Genomic DNA, 25,493 nt, shown 5'->3' on the forward strand with positions numbered 1-25,493 from the left:
AAATTCACCACCTTATAAGGCAGTAAATATCAATGTATTTGTTAAAAATGATGGCAAGATCCCTTTTCTTATCATATCTCTACTACTTCCCTCACATTTACATTATCTTCAAATCACGACCCCATGAGGGACTAAGCGGGTAAGAAAATGGATGGATTGATGGATGGATGGATATTAAACTATAATATCGATTATCATCTCAAGAATAAGCAACACATTTTCTTCATTCATTTTGAGTAAAAAAACAGCAATATGTTGGAGTTTTAGTATAAATGGTTTTACGACTCACAATGGGTCTTTTTTTTTATTATTATTCCGTGCGTTTTGTACTTAAGTTTTGGGCCCTACCCAACTTTTTTTTAGTTACACAGAGGCACCAAGCTGTTTCTCATAGTAAAGGATGTGATCTTGTTATTGCACTTACCTGTTAGGGCCCATTTAGTTTGATCAGGGGTGTCATAATCGGACATATTTCGGAACACCCAATCGGCCAAAACAAGGATTCGAACTGCGATCTGTGGAAATAGGACAGTATAAATTATCATACATTTTCATACATTTTCTGTTATGTATTTATGTATTTTTTTATGTAAGATTGATATTTTCCACATAAGTGGCACTTTTAGATTTGAAATAATTTCTATTCAGCCAAGATATTTCTGCCAGGTTGGAAATGAGACAGACGTTTCTCAAAAGATTATCAAAAAACAACATGCATGTGCGGCCGTGGAGCGGAGGTGGAGCGCGCACGCATGTTGATTACTCACCAGTGGATCTGCCGCGTGCCCGATGAAGCCGCGACCTGTCTCCATAGCGACGAGACCCCGGAAATACACACAGTGATCAGCTTACTGTGCGTGTTTGTCAGAAAGGAACAGATTTATATCCACCGTGTTTTATTTTCTTTTTGTTTGTTTCCTCCTGCAAGTGTGTAAGCATGTCGGAGCTTGAGGCTGAAGTGCAGGGAGAGCCGAGGGACAGCGGCAAGAAGAAGAAAAAGAAAAAGAAAGAGAAGCGAATGGTCAGTGAGGAAGAGGAGGAGCGGAAACAAGAGGAGCAGGTGGAGAAGGAAGAGGAGCGGAGGTGAGTCGGACATGAAGTTTCTGCACTTGTCTAATTAAAAAAAGTTAACGTAGAAGGAAATGGGAGAGGAAGTATTTACGCACACATGCCCCTTGGGAAATTATTTCAAAATAAAGGCCTTGCAATAAAATAAAAATAAAAAGTGTTATTTCAACAACGGAAGTGATTGATGCAGGGTGTAGAAGCTAGCATTACCAAGCCACTTTCACTACATTCAGTGAAAAAAAAAAAAAAAAACACATGCTCCTTAGTGGAGATAAGCTATATACAGGATAGTTTTCAATTTAAACCAATTGAGAGATTTTACCAATTGTTTAAAAAAAAAAAAAGATTTATAGGTACTGGCTTGTTGTGGTATTGTATAAAAGGACCACAGTTCTTTGCATGCTACATAAAGATGTGCTTAAACTCATTTAATCTCATTTTAATCAGATACATTAGTTTATAATTATTCCTTTTTGTTTTTGGCTTAAACGTTAGAAACATGCAAGATTTGTCAGTTTAAATTTCATTAATCAAACAAAAGTAAAAGCTGCACAACCAAAAGTCAAGCAATAACAAAGATAATGTGTTTGTAACATTTCTCAACTTAAAACAATGTTGATAAAAATCATTTTGAAATTTACAAGCTCAGATTGATTGTTTCCCAACGTAAAGGTGCGTTCACATCGAATGCGAATGTGACAGTCCGAGCAACAGTTTTACACGATATCCTTATGTACAGATGCAACACAGGAGCGAGGCAACAGATGCGTTTCTAGCTACACAAAGGGCGTGATTTTGCCGACTAAAGAGAGGCTAGGGTGGCATGACACCTGCGATAGAAGGGAATCGACAGTGGCTGGAGTTGAAAAATCTGAACTTTTGTGTCCTGTCACATCAGGAAAACCATTCAGTAACCGAATGTGGCTGTGACGTGGAGTGAAGGACCGCAGCGGATACGAAGCTGTTTTCATTCATTATGGAAGACAAGCTGATAGTGGATGTCTGCAATCGGCTTGAGTATGACTCAACCAATACCGAGACATGTCCAGAAAGGAACAAATCTGGAGAAGAGAGAGTGAGGAGACTGGAGTGGCCGGAAAGTGAAAGCGTCACAAGATGGCACCATTTTACTAATGTATTTCAGGCTTGTTGTCCGCTGCGCAATTGCTGCTGTCTGCAATGCAAACTTCCGGCGATATGACAGGTGAGCGACAGCACACAAGTTCGGTGTGAACGCACCATAAGATTATGCTTATAGTTGCAGAAGATCTGCTATAACAAAATAAACATCAGCTGGATCCTTATGGTGTGTTCACACCGAACACCAATATGGCGACAATGTCACCACTTTTACATGCTTTCGCTCGCCTGACATATCGCCGGAAGTTTCCATTGCAGGAAACAAGTCAGTAATACCGTAGCACAATACTGCAATGTAGTGACGCTTCACTCACTCTTCTCCAGACCGGTAGTAATAATTGGTTGAATGGTAATGATTAAAAATGAATGAAAATAGCTTCGTCTCCGCTACAGTCCTTTACCCCGTGTCACAGCCACATCCAGTTCCTGATTGGTTGCCGCAACACGACAAGACACATAAGTTTAGATTTTTGAACTCCAGCCACTGTTGCTTTACACCCATCGCAGGTTTTGTGTCGCTCTGGCTTCGCTTTTATTGCCAAAATCACACCTTTTGCATAGCTAGAAACGCATCTGTTGCCTCTTTTTGCGTCTCATTGCTCCTGTGTTACACCTGACCATAGGGATATCATGTAAGTCTGTTGCTCGGGCTGCCACATTTGCGTTGAGCATGAACGCACATTCAGAGGATCATGGAGGATCATGGCTAGCAAATAACTCCTGTTAATAGCCCTGTGTCTTTTTAGAAACATACCATTTAGAACCCGCTTGCTACATCCTTGCTGGTTGAGCAGGAGGCTCCACATCTTCAGCTTCTGGGTCTGACTCAGGGTCAAAGATTTACGGTTGTACCGTTGTCCATCTGTGTGCAGCCACTTTCACCTGGATGAAGTGCGAGTGTAATTATTGAGTTAGGGGCGTGGCCAGCTGCAGGTCATTTGCATAATAAAAATAATAATAATAGTAATGCATTTTATTTTCAAAACACCTTTCAGACACTGTATAGAACAAGATTAGAACATCAATAAAGATAAAACAACAAACAGTAAAAGTTACAGTGAACCAGCAGTCACAGAGTATGCACATTTGAAAAGATAGATTCTGCGTTTAGACTTGAAATGGTAGAGGTTGTTGCGGATGTCTGAAAGGAGAGAAGCCCCGAGTTTGGGAGCAGAGCGGGAGATGGCTTTACTCCCCATGGTGTTGAGGCGGGAAGAAGGAACAGGGAAGTGAACAGAAGAGGATGATCTGAGGCTGAGGGAAGGAGTAGCGATGTGAAGATCAGAAAGGTAACCGGTGGAGCTGTTGTAGGACTGGGGTTATGTTATGAAATGAGGGGGTTTGGTAATAATGTGAGCAGCTGAATTCTGAACTTGAAGCTGTTTTATCACTGTTCAATTTTAGAAAGTTGGAAGTGAACCAGGATTTTATTTCGGATAGGAAAGAGGTAAGGATACAGTTTGGGCGTCTACAACCTGGCTTATATAAAAGACAGAGCTGGGTGTTATCCGCATAACGTTGAACGTTGAATATTGTTGAATTTCTGTAAGATATTGCCGATAAGAACAGTGTAAATAATGAAAAGTAGAGGTCAGGAGAGAGCCCTGGGGCGTGCCATTTGTGACAGGACTTAAGTTGAAGGACTTAAAGGACTTAAGTTGAACAAACTAAAGGCCCCCACATACTTGTGCATACAGAGTCTGCCTTGAGTATGCACCAACTCCATGCATACAGGTACGTGCAAAGCTCACTTTTTACAACAGCGTACACAGTGTGACACTATAAACTGCTCGGTGGCAAGAAGTCTTTACATCAAACTGTTTTATATGTGACACCGAGCTTGATGCACTGAGCTGCTCCAAACAAGTGGACGTAAGGACGCACAGCATCCCAGTCCCTCTCTGTTCTTACTGACAGGTGTGCGGTGGGAGCCTGCTGGAAAAGAAACGGCTCTAGGTGCTCAGCTAGCTAATCACACATTTTTACCATCTTTCCGCCGCTTCGTCCAGCTGGCAAAAAGTGTGAGAATTGTAGGAATTTGCCACAAGAAATGTAGGCAATAGGTACGCTCAACTATGAAGGATAAAACGTCTGCAGAGAATCAGCACGGAGTCTGTGCAACTCGCAGTATGTGCACGGTACGCCAGGGTATGCGAGAGCCTTAAGTATGGCCAGTAATGTGAGAATGACACCAGTCAAGGAGGATGTGAATGATGCCGATTGAAGATAATCTGTGGAGAAGGATGGAGAGAGAAATTAAACTGAATGCCACACTCAGATCCAGAAAAATGAGAAACCTGTAACCTGAGCCAGGTGACATCAGAAGATCATTGGTGATTTTTGATCATTGGTGGTTTTAGTACTGTGGCTGGGATGGAAACCAGACTGGAATTGTTCATAAATTATTATGAGTTAAATGAGAATGAAGTTGGAAGGCAGCTGTTTTTTAAATACTTTGGGGATGAAAGATAAATTAGAAATGGGGCGAAAATGATTGTAGTTGATGGGATCTGAGCGGCTTTCCTCAGTATAGGAGTGATGCAGGCAGCTTTAAAGAGAGTAGGAACAGTTTCAATGGTCAGTGAGAAGAGAATGATGGCAGCTATGAATATAAGGTGAGCTCAAAGGCAGGATTCAAACCAGCAGGACCAGGAGTGTTGAGACTGGATCAAGCACACAGATGGACGGGTTAGATTTACAGATGATTTCAGAGATTCAAGGGATGGTTGGAAGCTGAATACTTCAAAATGGCTGACAGAAAGGCAGAATTTCAAAAAGGAAGAGAGGTGACATGTTAGGGGACAAACATCTGTGAATCCTGTGGATTTTCTCATAAAAAAAACTGCATTATAGAATTACAGCAGTTTGTAGAGAACAAGTGGGGTAGGAATGCACTCTGTGCCTGAAAGGAGTTGTTAAACAGTGAAAACAAAGTCCTGTAGTTGCCTTCATTGGAACTGATTAAATCAGTAGTAGTGACTAGATTTAGTTTGAGCAATTCATTCTTTATATTGTGCTATTTCAGTTTTGTACATTTATTTGGGAATTGTTAGTTTAGCTTTCTTTTGTAGTCGTTCAAGTTGACGACATTTAGCTTTCATGGACCGGGGTTCAGAGGCGTACCAGGGGGCAGAATGGGAGACGGTGAAGGACAGAGTTTTCCCTGGAGCAAGATAATTTAAAATATAATTTAAACAGTTATTATATTGACACGCAAGCTCATCAAGGGTGGAAGAAGGATCTGGAATCAGAGTTCTGAGGATACGAGATGAAAGGGTATCCATGTTGTTGTCCCTAATATTCCTGAATGAGATAAGACGTGTTGTCTCAGTTATGGAGGGACGGAGAGAAATGTTGAGAGGAGGAAATGATCAGTTATTTCAAGATCATCAGCTGAACAGTTTGAGGGAAGGGGGGGGGGGGAGACCAGAGCAACAGAATAAGACATTGTATGTGGGAAAGTTAGTAAATTGATCAAACTGACAGTTTTCCAGAAATGACATGAAGTCTCTGGTGAGGAAAATGTCATTGTTTTCCAGATGTATGATGAAATCCTCCATTAATATTACATTTGGTGTGAGAAAGTTGAGTGAGTGAATTAACTAGATCATTTAAAAAGTCGCTGTGTAGCTTTTGGGGTGGGGGTGGGGGGTGGGGGGGCGTAGACTGCAGCAATGATGGTAGGAGTGGGCCCGGGGAGTTTACAAGCTACACATTCGAAGAAGGTGAAAGCCAGGACGGCAAGAGACCAGACATTAAAAGTGGCACAGCCCTAAAATAGCTCATTCCATAAGGAGCTAAAATAGGCAAAACTCAGGAGGTGAAATCTCTTTATCTGTGTTCAATCTTGTGCAAAAAATGTATAGCTATAAGTAAGATATTTACTGTAAAATCAACCAAAATCATTCTAATTTGTCACCCGGGATGGAAGCAACATTCCCTATAAACAATCGGTCCTCTCCATCAACAGTGTCTTAGTTACGATTTTCTCCTTTCAAACCTAGAGGTACGGTACGGAACTACTTTGGTTCAGTGTGTAAGCTGTGTTTACTTCCTGGTTCCTGAGCCAATCACATGAGAGTTCACAGGGTTCCAAACACAGAGAGCAGCACTTGGTATTTTATCTTGGCAAAAAAGCTTCATACTGCTAACATGGAAGCCAGTAGGAGAAGCGGACCAGAAACAGAACAGAATACAACATTCTAGACCTATCCTGTGGACGTAAAAATAAACAACAAACCGTTTAAAAACGGCATATTAGATTGCTGTGATTGGCAAGCTGTTTTACTGATTTGAGCCACAAGGTGTCAGTATTACTTATAGCTCCTTTAACTTATACTAAGTTAACATTTAATAACAATACACCCCATGTAAAGATATGTTTTTCAGCCTTACTCCCTTTGAATAGAGGGAATTCTCACATGTTAATGATAACAGCAGATCTCGATGTCATAAATTAGTATTATTTAAAATTGAAATATTCCTACCAATACCAGAATGATATGATTGAATTTCCACAATGAACACTACATCGTGTGGCTGTCTGTGCACTTGAGTGGCATCATCCTTCTGTGACTTGGTACGCTGGGTGATGTTGGTTGGTTTATGGATCGATTGATTAATTGATTACACTCATATGCATAACATTGCTTAGTGTCAGAAAACCCTTGAAGAAATCATTAGGTTGGGAGCTGTTTGCCCTGTTCTGCTACTGAACAGCTTGATGAGTGCACAGTGATGAAATGTTTACTAGGGAAGCTGGCGGTACAAACTAGGCTCCCCACTGTCTTATTCATGCCCGCCTCCGGCTGCACTACAAGAACACTGACAAACTTCTGATGTTCCTTCGGACGTCATCGTTCTGTCACAAATGCAGATGTCCTGAAAAATCCTCCCCTGACTACTTTGTGCTTCTTCTTCTCCTTCTTTACTGAACATACTCCCAGCACTTTAGCATGAAAAAGGGATGTACACTGCTGCTTAAAATGCCTCAAAAGATATTTGAATGTGTCAGTTTAAACTGAAGACGTGTATAACAGAAAGTATAGAGATTAAAATAAGATAAAAAATTTAAATAAGAAATTCATTAGTTAAATATTCATTAAACTAAATCACCCTTAGGTGTGAGTCTGTGTGTGCGTGGTTTGTTTGTCCTGTGTGTCTATGCGTTGCCCTGTGATAGACAGGCAACCTGTTCAGGGTGTACCTAGCGTAGAAAACAACTCTGTTGGAGTCTGCTTGTTGCTCCAGTGTTATTGGAAGCCATCAGAACCATCCAGAAGAATGTTTGGTTCTCGTTAAAGAATAAAACTTTCTTTCACATCCTTGTATGACCCGATTGGTGCACGCTTAGAAAGTCCATATTGGCGGGTTTGTTTTGTCTCTCCCAGATACCATCCTATGGTTTCTGGGCTGTAGTCAGCATCAGGGCCTTACTTTGGGTCGGAGTTCTGCCTTTGTCTTCATGGACAGCCCATTGTATCCTCCGACCCAGCAAGAGTCAATGTCTTTGAGGTCTACAACTTGACTTTTTTCTCCCGACCGGCTCAGGATGTTCTAAGAGATTTAAAATATCTGTCTTACTGTGTACAACCTTGACAATGACTTAGCGGTGCAGGGGGCCTTGCTTGTGTAGCTCAACAATCCAGCCACCTTCAATGACAGAAAGTCTTTTTTTGCTTTTTTCATCAGGATGGCGGTTTGAATCCGTGACATAAAATAACCTGAAAGTCTCTTTCACCTTTTTCTTATTTTTACGTTTGCATGCTTGTGATTTGTTGTCCGGGGTTAAGATTTTAATTAGGAGTTCACCTGCCAGATTATTTAACAATGAGTCACCATTAATCATCTGTACGATTTAGTGACTGATCTATCAGTCACTTTTTTTGCTGGACATTTGTAAATAATATGTGATTGGTTGAAGTAAACTAGAGCTCTGTGTCTGTTTTTGATCCGTCAGTGAGAGTGTGTTGATGCGAGGGATCTTCAAAGTGGGCAAAAAGAGCCATGATGTCCTGCTCACAAGAACCAGACTGACCTGGACCCCCATCATCCCGGAGAGTCCCACAGGTCAGTTTCAATGGGTACATGTTTTGTGCTGTTCAGTACTTCTGCTGCCACAGGACAGACTTTGTGTTATAGCAGCTGGTTTTGTAACGGAGAGGATCTCTGAAACGTCTGGTCATCTGGATACATGGATAATATGTCCGCATCCTACTTCATACTCAAACAGTTTGTATTTGTTGTAAAAATAAAAGCATGGGTAAATTCTACACTTCTCATCTTAGTAAAGAATTTGTTTCCATTTAAATGTATTTTTTTAGGGTTGTGCTTTCAACAGTGCTCTGAAAACATGATTACAGTAGTAGAAAGCCCTTTGGTCTCAGAAGGCATCACTTACATACAGCATCTCACAAATTTAACTCAACTGCTCCACATCCTAAGACTTCCCAACAGTAACGAGTCACATGACACCATGGAGGGAAAATGGCTAATTGGGCAAAATGTGGATGTTCTCACTTAGGGGTGTACTCACGTTTGTTGCCAGTGGCCTAGACATTAGCGGCTGTGTGTGGAGGTTTTTTTAAAGGTATGCTTGCTGTACCCTGACTATGTTACAGTGTCAACAAAGAGTCATATATTCAGTGTTGTCCCATGAAAAGAAATAATAAAATAATTACTAAAATGCGAGGATTGTGTACTTTCTTTTGTGAGCTGCTGTAACATGCTTCTGTATGGTGCATTTGTTTTGCTCACCATAAGATTATTGACAGGCTTGCTGCTCTAAGAATATGACCACACGCAAAGTCTTCAATGATGAGGAATTGTTGAGATGACAGTAAAGTTGCTTAAATATTTAACAAAGACCTAATGGATTTATCCTGTATCACAGAGAGATGTGTAATTCAGCTAGAATGTTGTTCCTTTGAAACAGGAAAACTGTCTTTATTTTTAACGTTGCTCAGGCACACAATATTGTACTCATACACTGGATTGATAAAACATTTGCAACCTGTGGTCTTTTTCACATTTTGTTACATTACTAACACAATCCTCAATGGATGTTCATGGGACGTTATGTTGTAGAGCAATCCATTTTTTGTGAAATGGATGATGAGGATACATGTTTTTCAAAGATCTTTAAAAATAAAAAGCTGACAAGTGTGGCATCCAAATGCATCCAGCCTCCAATACTCCTCTAAATAACTCCTGTGTAGCCAATTGCCTTAAGAAGTCACTTTCAAAGTAAATTTGGTTTATCTGTGTGTAGTCCAGTCTTGGTATAAATCCAGCTATTAGCTGAAGGCCTCACACGTTTATTGGAGTACATTAGTAAACAAACAGAATTACGAGGACCAAGGAACACAGCAGACAGGCTGAAGAGAAAGTTGTGGGAAAGTTTCAAGCAGGGTTAGGTTATAAAACAATATCTCAGACTTTGAACATCTCACAGAGCCCTTTACTGCCCATCATCGGAACAGTATGGCACAACTGCAAACGCAAAAAGACATTGCTGTTCAACTAATCTGAAAGGTTGGCAAAAGAGAGCAATGATCAGATAGGCAACCAAGAGGCCCGTGGTAACTGTGGAAAGCTGCAGAGTGGGATAATCTTTGAACTTCTGTCATACATGCACTCTACAAATGTGACCTTTATGGAAGAGTGGCAAGAAGACAACCATTCTTAAAAGAAAGCCTTAAGAAGTCCAGCTAAATTGACACCACCCAGAACATTGCATTTCTACGGCGGTGGCAGCATAGAGCTATATTGATGCATTTTTCCTTCAGGGACAGGAGAGCAGCAAAAGACATGAGAATGGGACTGAGGTTCACCCTCCACCAGGAATACAACACTAAACAAGAACTACAATGGGATGGTTTAGATCAAATCATATATATATATATTTTAAAATAGCCCAGTCAAAAGTCCAGACCTAAATCTACCTGAGAATCTATGGGAATACTTGAAAATTTTCACTTTCCAGTCTGACTGAATTTGAGCTACTTAAGTTATGTTTATTCGCATAGCACATTTCAGCAGCAAGGCAGTTCAAACATCATGAAAACATAAAAGCACCATAAACACATTGAAACAGTCACCGGTTGTGAGACCATTAAGAAACATTCAATTTTATCAAGTGAAAAACAGAAATACACATCAAATATGTTGGTCACGGTTAATGTTATCACGGGTCAAAAGCAACTCTAAACAGGTGGGTTTTCAGTCTTGATTTAAGGGAACTGAGTGTTTCGGCTGATTTGCGGTTTTCTGGAAGTTTGTTCCCAATTTGTGGAGCGCAGAAGCTGAATGCCGCTTCTCCGTGTTTGATTCTGGTTCTATGTATGCAGAGTAGACCAGAACCAGAAGATCGGAGTAGTCTGGAAGGTTGATAAGAGTAAAAGTTGATAATAATTTGCATCCATTCATGTGTAAAGTAGGTAATTGATTCTAATTGTCCTTAATGCCCATACCTGATTCATATTTATATATTTATGTAAAATGAAATATGTATTTAACTTAAACCCCCCCAAACAAATACTATAATGGATCTAAAAGTGCCCACCGCTGCCAGTTTACTCACGTCTGTGATGTTTTGCTACCACTTTGCTCATATTTACTGCTTTCCTGTTGTGCGGTAGATTTTTACTTGGAATCCATTCAGACCGAACTGGTTAGTGAAGCAGAATAAAGGTGTAAATTCAATGTGTTTGTGTGTCTGAAGCCAATCTGTTTTGTTGTATTTCATCCAAGCTAATGTCATTAAGCCAGCACTGTGTATGTGTGTGTGTGTTGGCAGCGCCGGAGAGCAGTTGGTTCGGCCCGTGGGGGGTTATTAGAGTCTCTCAGTGTGAGGAGATTAACGCACACATACACATAAGCAGTCTGTCAGCACGCCGTGTGTGTGTGTGTGTTTCCGAGTGTTGATGAGATATTTCTATATAAATGGATCATCTGCTCTTGTTTATTTCTAAACAGGAATTACTCTCATCTATTTCTGTTAGGGAAGCGAAACCTGAGCTGTCAGATACAGAGGTTCTACTTTGCATCGTTGCAGGTGGAAAGGAGAGTTTTAGGCCCTGAACTGTCCAAAATGGCGTTTGTGTGGCCAAGAAGAGTACTCTGTTGTTTGAACATAAAACTTATTTTTTATTTGATCTATTTCAGTCAATCATCAGATAATTTGTCAGCACTACAACAAGACAAACAGCAGAAAAGGTACAGGCAGAAGCCCAATGCTTGTATTTGTACCTGTTCTACGCATCAAATTAAACTACCCATCATTGTTTTTTACGATATAAGAAAGAAGAAAATGGATCATAACAAGAGCAAGGAAACATATCATTACTTGAATATACAAATTAATAATCAGTTGACAGAAATGGGGAGGGTCGTATTTCAGACATGAAACTGTGTTTTGTCTAGACTACTGTTGGCAAAATAATCAGTCTCTTGATTGATCTAAAAAAAATTATTATTCTAAGATATTAATTTGTGTGAAAGTCAACCATTCACATTTGCAATAATTGTTGCACTTCTTCCGACCGCAGCACAGCGTACACTGAACTTTCCTGCAGCCGCTAATCTAAACAGTAGTCTACTACTAAAAGGTCAAAGCCAGACAACAAGAGATTGTTTACAATGGAAAAAAGGGTGTTTTGTATCCACGAGATCCATGCTTTTTGAATAAAGCAATTCTTTATTTATCCCTTTATTTGTAAAATCTATTTGTATCATCGGCAAATTAACAGGCTAATTGAAGCACACAGCTGAACACTAAAGATAAGCAATTCTAATAAATCAAAATAAATGCATGAATGAAAGATACATATTTCCATAAAGCATATTAACACTATTAGTGTTATCTTGTCTAGTGTTTTGCCAAACAAAAAAAGTGAGATGTAAACTGTATATTTCTCTAAACAAGGGCTGAATTGTCCCCTACTTATTAGTTTACTTTAAGTAAAAATTAAGTTTGCCATATTGTAAATAGTAATTTTGTTTTCTCAAACCAGAAATAACCCCGTACCTTCAAAAAGTGTTGCCATGGTATAGGGCTGGACAATTAATCGCATTTGCAATATAATCGCAATTTTTGGCCATGTAACAATTAATGGATCGGACACGTCTTTTAGGTGTCGGTAATATGTTTAAAGTGGGTTTGCCTCCACATGGAAGGGAAGAGAGTTCCAGCAGTGAGATAATCTAATTTTATTATTTGTTTTAGAGTTTATATAATCACACCTTTTTACCAGAAACTTTCAGAAACCTCATCATAGCATTAAGTAGTGGTCAAACTGTTTAATACATAGACTTGTTTGTTGGTTGCACTTTATGTTCAACAAGGATTGATGTCCAACTCAACAAGCTAATCTCTTGAATAAGAATATTCTGATTAATAAAATTAAATTTTCATTTCTTGTTTTAAGTACTCCTTGTTTCCAACAGACTGATCACTAATTTCATGGTGATAGTGGTGATGAAATGGCAGCAAAGTGGAGTTTATCTTTAAATCGGTCCTTTCTGTTTCAAGTTTGCCCTCTTCATTTGCCTGCCTCCAGGTTATTCAGTTTCAAATCAGACAATGAATTAGTGGATGACTCTAAATTGACCGTGGAGCTTTTTGACCTGTCTCTGCTGATAAAATCTAATCCCTCCTTTTACCCTGAGAGGGGTGATGCAGGTCTGTTTAATTACTGAGTTCATATGAGATAAAATTACAACATAATGCAGAATCACATTTGCACACACGGGCCTCTTGGTTGCCTATATTCATAAAATGGTTTAGACTCAGATTTAGGATTTAGATCGCATTTTGAAAGAAGCTTGATGTCACAGTGGATTAATCACAGTGAATTTAATGTCATTTTGCCGTATTGTTAACCATAAGGTAGCTAAGAGTATAGCATGAATGTGTCTGCGTACAGTTTTGCCGTTGGTTTTGCAGGGTTTTTTTTTTTCTTTTTCTACTGAAGCTTTAATTATGAGAACAGATTGCGTCAGAGAAGGCATTGTGGGGTTATATTGTTGATTTTATTATTTTTGTCAACAACTCTTTTTGCGTTTTTCCTGATGTTCGAACTTCCTTTGTGGAATGTGTTGAGGAGCCGAATGAGAAACCGTTTTACTCTTCAGATTTTATACAGGTTGTATTCGTATTACCTACTAGAGGTGTACAATATAAGGAATAATGTTCATCACTGCAAAGTGAGTACCTGGATTTTAAGATATGTTAGGCTAATTTATTTCAAATCCCAGGCATCCATGTTCTGAATAGTCACAATAAGAGCTGCACAATGTATTGAATCACAGTTGTCATCACAATAATGCAATGGATTGCTTGGAAGCTGTTTTTGGTAGATCATTTGTAAGGTACTGTGCATTAAAAAATTCTATGCTAATAATTTATTTGGCCTGTTGGAGAAACTCTTACTCCCTTTGATGTGCTCACTAAATTTATATCAGTTTTTGAGAAACTGAAACTCATGTAAAATGTTGGTTAATTGTAATAAACATGATCATCAGAGTATTCAGCACTAGTATTATAATTGCATGTATTCCTGATATCATGAAACACCTATTAATATTATATTTTGTTGTTCAGTGGAGATGCTCATTGCCTTTGCATGTCTGCATGTGGTTTAGATGAGAACGCCTAAGTGTGTTGGGAATGTCATGATAGCAAAAGAAAGACTGCTTTACTGACACTGCTACTGTTGTTTCACCAATGGACAATAATATAGCCAATGTATGTTTTCCACTTATATTAGTTAGACATAATACTAATACTAATTATTATCCATAGTAACAACATATAAAAGTAGGTTTAATACGATTATGTTCAATAACCAAGACTACTAAAATAAGATTAACTTATTGGATAATATGGGGCAATGATAAATGTCCTATGGACATATATCATTGCCCTCTGAACAGATATATTTGTGCGTGTATGAGTGTAGGTTTTTGTGTATGTGTGATCACACTATGATCCAAAACTCCCTACAGTTACCACATGGCCCGGTCAACATGAGACTGGACTGCCTCTGTGTGTGTGTGTGTGTGTGTGTGTGTGTGTGTGTGTGTGTGTGTGTGTGTGTGTGTGTGTGTGTGTGTGTGTGTGTGTGTGTTTGCACAGTGGGTTGTGAGGTCATGATGGGAAACTTACCTCCATCTGGAGCGAACCGGTGCCTGTGTGCTTACAGCCTCTCTGTAGGCTTTGTCAGCATAGATCAGCGTCATTTTTTCTGTAACATGAGAAAAAGAATCTTTGTTTTTCATTTACTTCTCCATAATGGTGATACAGTTAATTAAGTTGTGAAGAAAGGATGCCCTGAATGGCCATTTATGTATTACAGTTTTACTCTGGAGACTTAATGGACCCATTTTAGGTCCCCAGTTGTCTTTCACCTCTTAAAATGTTTTGGCAACAGTTCATCATATGAGGAATGCATAGAAATCAAGAGAAAAAAAGGAGAGTAAATAAAACCTAAACATGCACTTATTTGTTACAGTTTCAGTTTTCAGAGGTAATCTCCATAGCCTTTTATTTAAAGTTCTACAAAGCAGCAGTAGAAAATATAACAAGAAAAACTAAACATCATCTGAACACATGAACTGTGACCTCAACATATGGAGGCATGGTTCTCTGGGGGAACAACGGTGGATGATTTGGGGTATTTGGTGTTTGATAACAGCATAAGTTGTTTTTTTTTTTTCAGACAGAAGAGGTTAACCACCAATAACCATTTATAAACAGTTTGGACACTGATGAAGCCGACCACACTGAGATCTCTGCCTTGTTTTATGTTTCTGCTGTTGCGTGCTCTGAACTAGTCTTTATAGTTAACATAATTTTTTGGTTGTAAGTACTGGCAAGGCTGCAATTTTGTTTTGCATCAGAGAAGTAAATCAATATTGACCTGAGCACTTAAGACTTTCAATCTTTAAAAGGTCTTTAGTGAAATTGTACATGCTACAGTATAAATAGTGTTGCCAAATGAACATAAAGTGTTTCACTCTTTATTCTGGCTTGAAATTTGAATCAGATCAAGTCAGTATAAAACAACAGATCAGAACGTGTTGCATAATTAATGGATTATTATTTGTCATTATTGGTTAAAAAAACAAAAAAAGTCCATCTGTTGTGAAAGTGTTTTTACCTGTAGCCATTAAAGCTTAATAAAAATATTTTCTGGTTGAAGAAATTATATATGTATTTTTTTTAACTACATAGAATGTTCTGCCCTGATAAATTATGCACCTTATTATTTTTCATGAACATCTCCCGAGTGTAATGGTACACTTAATTGTAACAAAAGTAACCGGTACAGCCCGATTAAAAATAAAAATACATTCAAAAGAGCCATAATTTGCAGTAAAGCTACATTTCCAAGTGAATGATAAAAACCCACAGCTTTCCTTTTAAGACAGGAAAAAAAGCAAACAAATCAGTGAAATAATAAATAATAAATTACAAAAAGTTACACACAGTAGACTTATTTTTTAAACATTTTCACCTGTTGAAATGTTTATCCAGAAAGGTTGTTTTGATCCACTCCTCACTCTCCGAAGAGGACAGTCTCTGCTGTGATGCTCCCTTAACAAGAGAAGAGATTCAACATGCCGTTAACATTTGAGATGGACAAGACATGGAAAAACATTTGAATATTCAACAAATTAACTTGTAGAAACAAATAAAACTACCCATCAAAGGAAAAAGGTGATTGTCAATAGCTTAATAATTTCTAAAATCATTTGTCCTCTTGTTGTGTATGACCTTCCATACAAGTTCTCAACAACAACAATGAAATAAAATGTTCATGTTCAGATAAAAACACTATAAATCAGTGATCCAAAATGCTGCAGCAAGAGTTCGGATGAAAATCAACAAGAGGGATCCTATTTTCTCCTATTTTAGCTTCCCTTCATTGGCTCCCTGTTAAATCAAGAATATAATTTAAAATGTTCCTTCTCATGTCTGAAGCCCTACCCTGTATGTTCTTAACAGAGCACTTTGCTCTCAGACTGCAGGTCTGCTGGTGGTTCCTAGAGTCTCTAAAAGTAGAATGGGAGGCAGATCCTTTAGCTATCAGGCTCCTCTCCTGTGGAACCAACTCCCAGTTTTGGTTTGTGAGGCAGACACCCTGTCTACTTTTAAGACTGATCTTAGAACTTTCCTTTTTGACAAAGCCTATAGTTAGAGTGGCTTATGTCACCTTGAGCTACCTCTATAGTTATGCTGCTGTAGGCTTAAGCTGCTGCAGGACATCAGTGTCTATTTTTTTCTCGCTCTGCCGAGTTCTCCTACTGTTTTCTAATTTGCATTGTTTGTTGTTATTTCAACTTTTAACTTTTTGTTCTCTGTCATTTTTTTCCTCCATAGCAGGTGCACCTGGTCTGGCGTTCTGTTAGCTGTGACATCATCAAGAGGAGGCAGACCATCCGCTATTACAATATAACATAGAAAGGATTCGTAGACCGATGTGTGATTCTGTGCTTTTTGTGTCTCTGTCAAGGCAGATGACCGTTCACACTGAGCCTGGTTCTTCTGGAGGTTTTACTTCACTGTTAAAGGGAAGTTTTCCTCTCCACTGTTGCTTCATGTATGCTTAGTATGAGGGATTGCTGCAAAGCCATCAAGAATGCATATGACTGTCCACTGTGGCTCTATGCTCTTTCAGGAAGAGTGAATGCTGCTTGTCAAGACTTGATGCAATCTACTGGGTTTCCTTAGTTAGGAAACCTTTTGACCTGTCTGTCTGTACTTGATTGAATTTGTAACAGTACAGATCTCACTTGTTGCTGCTCATTTTCAGCAATCTTGAAATGGTCTGCGGGGACAAGATGCTGGAAGTCCCATCCTGGACATGAGCTCAATACATTTTTTCATAATATAAGAAAAAAAGCAGATGCCACTGAGCCTGATGCTGACCAGAGAGGAGTTCCCAACAGTTGCGCTTCTATAGTACATTCAAGTACTTCTTGCACACTGGATTGTCTAAATATTGAAACCATTACAAAGTGATTTAAACCTTTTTTAGTCTCACATCTCTACAAAGTCATAATAAAAAACTCCTAAAACAACATTTTCACCTAGCTTTATTCCTGTGTAGTCAGTCCATCCATCCATTTTTTTTATCCATTAATTAGGTGGCTGTACCTGCTATTAAAAAGACTCAAATTTTCAAGCAGTTCTGTAGGGCTTTTTTTTTTATGTTATTTGTTTCTCTTGCGTTTTTTTCCATTGTAATTTACACTCTGCCTGGACATCATCTGTGAGAAAAATCTCGCTGATCTGCCACTTCAACGATTAACGCTTCATAACCGGTTTAAAGGAGCATTGAGCAAATTGCAGGATTTTTGCAGAAGTCTGCCCCCTCTGGTGACAAGTTGAAATAACACCAATGTTGTGCATCGGAAAAGAAGAAAAGCATCTGATGCTGCGACTGCACAGGTCTTTTGTTTAGAAACGTAATATCTTCTGAGGTAAGAAAGCTATAAATATTTAAGTTTCCCCGTGTTCTCTCGATAATGACATTAAGGGCAAAGACTCAACGAAGTTACCAAGTGAATGAGAGCGCACAGCGTGTCACACCCACATGCAAGCCCAGAAGATTTGGTCTGAATCATTCTCTCATTAACTGACTAATCTAGCCTATAGAGGCAATTGTGGTAAACAGGGGATTACTGATTTTACACAACAGGCAATTGAAAGGGTTATGTATGGGCAAGAAAAGAAAAATTATATATATCTTCAAAACTTGCTCCTTTTTAAAGAATAAAAAGCAGAAACCAGGAAACTTTGCATTGCTCGTTCGTCATTTTCACAATTACTTATTACTTGGAGTAGTAATACGCATGTGATGATTTCAGCTTTGCACAGAAATAAATAATAAACAGGATACACAAAAAATGATAAAGATGGTAGTTATGATCAAAACTTCCTACGAAACAAGCAGTAATGAGATATGTTTGAAGGGGTATGGTTTGTGCTTGAGTTTTATTAATTCATTCATGTTTTCATTTATGGATTCATAAAGGTTCTTGGGCTGTTCCCCAATGAGAGTGGCAACAAGCTTCTTCTGGCTAAAATGTGTCATGTGTGCTCTGAATAAAATGTGTTATGTAACTCAGCCGGCAACATTAGCTGTGCTGACAGCATCCTAAGAGAATTAGGAGGTTTACTTGACGTGGACCAATCACATTTCAAATTCCCATCCTGATTAAACTGGACGATTGGAGGATGTGACTGTGCAGTGTGCTGATCAATAGATTAGTGAATAATCTACAGGTGATATTATGTAACTGGCAGCAGTTTGACCATGCTTGCTTCATTCACCCTACAGGTGTAGGATAAACTAAATGGGGTAAAAATATTTCCAATAATCTATTCCAACTTTTTTCTATTCAATACTAGTTAATACTAGTTATCTCAGCCCCCGCTTCCCCACCAAGCCGTCTGTCGTTTCTAACAGATTTTCCTCATTCAGCAAGCTGAGAAGCCGACTCTGGTAATTGGCAGCTCCATAGTCAGAAACGCGGCATTAGAGACAACAGAGACCATAGTCAAACGCCTGCCAGGGTCCAGATTGGGCAACATCAAATCCTACCAGAAACTGCTGGCTAAGGATAAGCGTAAATACAGTAAGATTGCTATTCACGCTGGTGGTAATGACACCCGGTTACGCCAACCAGAGGTCACTAATAATCAGGAATTCAACATTTCACACGTTAGAAGAGGTATCAGTTGTATTTGTCTGTAGATAATCTGTTTTCAGATCTGATGCATGTTATAGCTTTTGTCTAAATTAGCTTTTTAAGCACAGCTCACGTGTTGCATGTGTCCCCTGCCTCTCTCTGCAGGAGATGGAAGCGTGCTGGAGGCCGGTGTGCTGCTGCTGCAGGACGTTTACGCCGTGAAGGTGAAGCGGAGGCGCGCAGCGAGCCAACAGTCAGGGGGCGCCGTACTCGGCCTTGCTCTCTTCCACTGCAAGAGGAGAGGAAGGAGGCTAGAGGAGGACACACTGCACCTCCACAATGCCTCTGCAGAACACACGCACTCCTGGTATAACACTCTGAAAGAGCTGCTCACAGGTAATATTCACACTGATCAACATGGAGTTTAGAAGGTTTTAGCCCATTTTGAGGCAGTGATTGTATAAAAATTGTTCACCCACTTTTTCAAACCAAACTTAGTGGCATTTTTTGTCTTTGGCTTCACGTGTTGTTGCTGTCTGACTGTCTAATACTTGGATTGTATGTGTTACATAAGATGGAGCAATGGAAACATGACTCAGTGCGTCTGTGATTGCCTCTTTGTAAGGTGATTACACACATGCTGCTGAGTGATTCAGCTGGAAATAACACAATCCCCTTTTCCATTAGAGATAATAGTGAACATTAATGCATTGATAAATAGTCCTTGTTTACAGCCAATTTTATCAGGTTTGACTTTGATCCACGTTGTATTTAATTTTTAGTAGTTATTATGTTGTCACTTGAAACAGCAGACAGTTCCTTAGAAATTCTTCCCAGTCATACATTCAGTGCTAAACACGGGAATCCCGTACAGTACGGAAAGGTCTGGAAATGTTTGATATCTGAAAGCATTTCCCATGTCTGGGAAGGTTTTGATAGATACTTGTATTTTCAGCCTTAGTATCTGTAAATCTTTCCACATCCACCTATCAGTTCTTCACTTTATCAATCCTTCCAACTACTGATTTCTTCTTTAATCCAACCTCTCTTGTATCATCCAACTTTACATGTATCTATTCATTGAACAATGACAGAAATATGTAAACCTAAATTCACTCAAAAAGGTTGTCTTGTGGAAAAATATGTAAGAACCGTGTAAATATAGCAGAGCACTTTTTGTGAAAGGACATCTGATTGTTAGCTGAAAGACAGATGTATGAATAGGTAATAGTCTCCAAATTAAAAGGAGAATTGCCACAATTAATATGTCTAAATACCTTGTTTGGTAATAAGATTTTTAAGGCTTAAATATCTTGTTACCAAACATTAGTCATAAGTCTACTCTTATGACTAATACAACATAAATACAAGATAAATTTGACCAAAAATAAAAAGATATTGAATAAACTGTCAATGTTTTTGTAAGCCCATAAATAAACAGGCGATAAAGTCAGATCTTAATGGTGGTCCGAGAATGACTTCAAAGGTCTAACATTTGTTTATACTAGAGTTCAAATATATATTCCAGTAAATAATCTACAGTATGTCTCAGGTGTCTGAGATGATGCATAAACTATTGTTATCAGTAATATCATCTTACAGGCAACCAGCTGCTGAGCACAATTTCAGGTTTTGGTCATATTATTTGTGTTTTTGTGTTGTTGTTGCAATCATTCTTTCTAGACTGTTCACATTCACTTTAATGAGGTAAGTCAGACTTACATCAGACCAGAGAGCTAATCAGATAATCCAGATGAACAAAGACGTGCAGATTACACACATACACATTCAGCAGTAGTAATGATCATGCTGTCAGCAGTTGAGTACTGTTGTCTGTAGAAGAGATTAGCTAAAAAAAAAAGGTCTACTTGAAAGGTTGCAGTAAATGATGTAAAACCCTTTTTATTGAGTGTTAGAATACCGGCCCTAAGTATAAACTGACCTCTTCCAACTTAACCATATAAAAAAGTGGATGGTAGTTTATAGTAATTGTGTAAATTTTAAAGCCATTACAAAGTTTGCACAATGTACACTATAAGGTCAATGGTATGCTATTTTTATTATAGTGTCTTCAAATTATAATTTTTTTTAAATCAAACCTAAATTCTTCAATAACCTTGCCTGTAAGATGAATTATCATGGTATTTGTGCATCCACAAACGCACGACAATCCATCTTGTCCCACTCCCGCCTCAACCGTTCGAGACCAAACCAAAACGGGTCGGCCAATCCCATTTCAGTATTATAGTTTAAGACGGGACATACCAGCTGTGACGAAAGCACAGCCAAACCAAAATAAATATGGCAGCGCAGGAGGACGCACGCGTAGCTGCTGCTATCAGATTTATTTAGTCAGAATCCACAACTGTCATGAGTATCACTATCCAAATAAGCGCCTTGACCAGCAAATCTTGTTGTGGTTTGTCATGGTGCCGGCTGCTTACGCCATTTTCATTTCATACCATGAGTGACTAAAACCAACCTTTGGTAGGCAGGTTAGACCATGATAACCTGAGTAAATACAAAAAGGAGATTTCAAATAAGGATTTCGTTGATTAAGGGAAAAACGTTATCCATATCAACCTGGCCAGATATGAAAAAGTAACTGCTGGTTTTGCTTCCCATGACAGCAACAACTACCATCAAGCATTTCAATAATTGGTGTTTGCATCACTGTGGGTGAATTCTATTTCTTATTTTTAATTATTTTGAAAGTTTATTTGGCAGGGACAGACACACATCGACATTGACAAACTAAACAAAACAGCCGTCCCATGTTTGCGTCATAGTGCAATAGCAACAGCTAATACGCAGCACTTGTCCCTAGTTGGGCTTTTAAAAAGTACCTCTAAAAATGAATGTGATAGTCATTTAAAATAGCACAACATAATATTGAGAACATCTATGCTACTCCTCTGCACAGAACTGTTACAATTCAGCCATATTAGAGTGCTTGAGAACACCAAAGGCCTGTTTAAGGCTTAATTCAAAATAACTACCCATTGGTGAAGAAGGCAGCATCTTCGTTCTGTTTTGTAGAAGCAGCAGCTGAAACATCATGGCTTGGCTTTGACAAAGATGATGGTAAGTGTTAAGAGTCAGTAGCATGCCACAGAAAACACAAATCTTGGCCATGACTTGTTGTAACTGAGCCAAATGCACTGCCTTGCAAGGTATCCATACCTCTTGAACTATAATTGCATTTAATAATGTTGCAACCACAGACATCAATGTTTCAACTGGAATTTTCTGTGACTGACCAATACAAAAACATTACTGTGGAATAAAAGTGACACAATCAACTGTCTTAAGTCTGATATGTTTGAATAAATTTGAGTGCAACCAGCCAAGTTAAAAAATGACAAAGCTGGAAAAAAAGAGCATACTGTGTCTAATATTATTATATGTGTTCAGTGAAACACCTCAGAGGTTTTAAAGAGAACATAATACAAATCAGGGAAAGTTCTGATGAAGTTTAAACGAGGGATAGTTTATGAGACAATATCTCATCAATATATTTAACCTGAGAGGATGGGCAAGGAGAGCATTGACCTTAGAAGAGATCATAACTCTAGAGGAGTTGTCAAGATCCTGAGCTCAGGTAAAAATCACTGCCGCTATTGTTATAATTGTTATCATTCCAATTGACGTTTTATTTTTTGATTTTAGCCCATTAACAAAATATTTCCATTATAGTTTTTTATCTATTAAATCAACACGTTTTGGTCAGATGAGACAAAAACGGAACTTCTGGCATAGATGCAAAACTATGGTGAAAAACTAAAACTGCACATTTCTCAATTTAAAACATGGAGCAATGGCAGCATCGTGTTGTGGGAATTCTTTTCTTCAGCAGGGCAAAACAATAGTTTCTAGATGAACAAAGCTGGCAGAAACAAAATCTAGCTGCCTGCAGCATTCAACCCGACAATGTTTCTGCCAGCTTCAGCCTATTCTTCTCTGTACCAGAGGTCTTTACTTTGTATTTGAAGTCATTGTGGTTGAGTAACTAGGTTCAGTGTATTTTATCACTGTTGAAAACGGTGGCACAAAGCTTTGGTGTAGTCCACTTTCTTTCTTCATCTGCACTGTAGCTGAATGAGTAACTGTAAAGTTCTCGAATAGGACACCTTAGTGATAGATGGAAGTCCTATCTAGTTTGGTTTGGTGTTTTCTTTTAAAGTTATGGCAAAGAATGTAAAGTTCCAACTTTAGAGCCACAAATAAACGTTCTGTGTGTGTACTGATTTAAAGGTTTGCCTTCGATTGAAAGGGATGTATGGCCGTTTTTATTTGTTTGAATACTTGTTCCATTACATCTGAACTTAACAGTATTCCAGCTAATCTATAGGTAAATCAGCCAGTTTCCTCAGCAGCAGCCATCTGCTTGTCAAGAGCTTTTTCAGTGAAGTCCTGGATGCTACTGCAGTCTGAGTTTCCCATGCGCTGATTTCCCAGATGCACTGTAGTGGGCAGTGCCTGGCTGACTGTTAACACACAATAGAAATGTGTGTATAGATTTAAGTTGCATGAACAAGCTTTGAATTTCGTCTCTTTTCTGCTTCGCCATCTATGCTGAACCCGACAGAGACATTACAAGCAGTCGTTAAATGAGAAGGTCAAAGTTGACACTCAGGCTAGCGTCGCTCTCTCACCATGGCATCAGTCTGACACGTTATCGCTGGTCACCTGTCTGACTGTGCTTCTGTCTGTCCATCAAACCAGATTACCCCTGAGGCCCTGCAGCAAAGTCACAACTTCTTCAAGGCTATGTTATGGGCCTCATACTTACGCACATGAATGGCTCACAGGTCGAGTGTCAGCTCGAGTGGTCACACTGCAGATCAAACCGTGATGGCCTTTGTGACTTTAAACACCGCAGTTTAGGAGTCTATTTCTGGATGTGTGTAGATGTGAAAGGTAAACACAGTCGGTCGCTCTGCTGCCCTGCGGACATTAAGCCTATTTTCCAGCCAGAGGTCAGTATGAAAAGCCTATTGTTGCCTGAGTCTTGGTGCCGCAGAGTGGGCAGTCTCGCCGCCGCAGACGCCATCGCCGCTTCTTAACCTCTAGGTCCGAACATTAAGTTGCACAATGGTGAGCAGGGAGCACCTTGTTTCCAGAGCGTTATTCTGTGCCGTTTGCTGTATGAGGCAGCTGCAGAAGGCTGCGCAAAAAGCTGAATGGTAGTCAGCGCTACAAAAGGTAAGTATTTATGCTGTATAGAGACTATTTCAATACATGCAGTCAGACGACGGAATAATTGACTGCACTTGTTTAACAGCTGAACAGACTTACAGTCCGCTGCAAGCAGTGAAAGTCTCAGCGGTTGCAAGGTGTTGGGAAATGCATTTTACACCGTGTCAGCTAAAAGGTATGTACTATGTAGTCTATTACTGATTTTTGAGATTTTCCAAATTCTCAACACTATAAAAAAGACTAAGTTCATCTGGGATTGGAGAATATACATTTCTTTGACATCAATTAAATCCTCTTTAAATTATAACCCATTATATCATGGTTTGGGTGAATACTCGATTCTGATTGGCAGCTGGGTGTCCGTTAAAAAGTGGGGACACCTATGAAAGAAGTTCCGATCTAATAGGCTGATTGTTTTAAATTATTGCTCTGGTTCAAACGGCAAGACAGCTGATCGTTGAAATTATACTTTCTAGGTTCTGTGGTCAGAGCTGCTTATCTTGGCAACATGTCACAACGAGAGATACTAAATAGTTCTACCAGCCACTTCTTGTGAAAAACATACACTTTTAACTGTGAAAAAAACATGAGTATTAATAATTTATTTAATATTTCCTTCTTTCATAAATGACCATGTTATAAGCGGGATAATGCCCTTCGAGGTGTCTGTTATCAGAAATTAATGGACTTCGCGGAAGCAACCTTCGACGCGAAGTGGAGAACGGTTCATGCATCCGTGTCGTCCATTAATTTCTCATAATGGACATCTCATTGGGTATTATCCTTCACCTATAAAAAAGTTCTGGTCAAATAGTCTTATTGTTCTAAATTATTGCACTGCCTCAAACGTTAGCTGGTAATGGCTAGACAGTTGGTAAAACAGAGAGCTGGTTACATTGGCAACATGTCACAACGAGAGATATTAAATTGTTCTCTCAGCCACTTGTAAAAACAAATGTTGATTTTAATGGTGAAAAATACATTAAAGTATTAATAATTGATTTAATATTTATTTATTTTGCAAATGACCATGATATAAGCGGGATACAGCCCTTTGAGATGCTCATTATCAGAAATTAATGGAAGTCCATTAATTTCTGATAATGGACACCTCGTCGGGCATTATCCCTTATGTATACATTATTACTCCAAACCTAAAATTCCTTGTCGTCGTTTATCATCGCTGAGCTTTAGTTTCAAAGAGCTATAATCAATTTTATAAATTAATGATCTGCTCCACTGTGCTACCTTTAACAAGCATCACTGAAGAGGGCTCTAGGTTCTCCTATTTGAGAACGTTGCGGTTTCTAATTCAGCTACAGTTGGCAGAAAAAATGTAGATCAAACCAAAATTTTACATCGGCATTATTCAGCTTGGATAGTCTCAC

The 25,493-nt window shown here is 38.9% G+C and overlaps 1 protein-coding gene across 1 annotated transcript in view; it reads left to right on the top strand.

Moving 5' to 3' along the window:
• Positions 1-770: 770 nt before the first annotated feature.
• cerkl (ceramide kinase-like) overlaps positions 771-25,493 on the top strand; it is a 46,477-nt gene continuing 21,754 nt past the window's right edge. Inside the window, exons 1-3 of the mRNA XM_021317423.2 lie at positions 771-1,083; positions 8,168-8,277; positions 19,072-19,302. Of these exons, the coding sequence (XP_021173098.2) occupies positions 938-1,083; positions 8,168-8,277; positions 19,072-19,302 (487 nt within the window). The 5' untranslated portion in view covers positions 771-937. The remainder of the gene's footprint in view (positions 1,084-8,167; positions 8,278-19,071; positions 19,303-25,493) is intronic.

Source organism: Fundulus heteroclitus, chromosome 7, assembly GCF_011125445.2.
Source record: "Fundulus heteroclitus isolate FHET01 chromosome 7, MU-UCD_Fhet_4.1, whole genome shotgun sequence".
In the NCBI taxonomy this organism is placed as follows: domain Eukaryota; kingdom Metazoa; phylum Chordata; class Actinopteri; order Cyprinodontiformes; family Fundulidae; genus Fundulus; species Fundulus heteroclitus.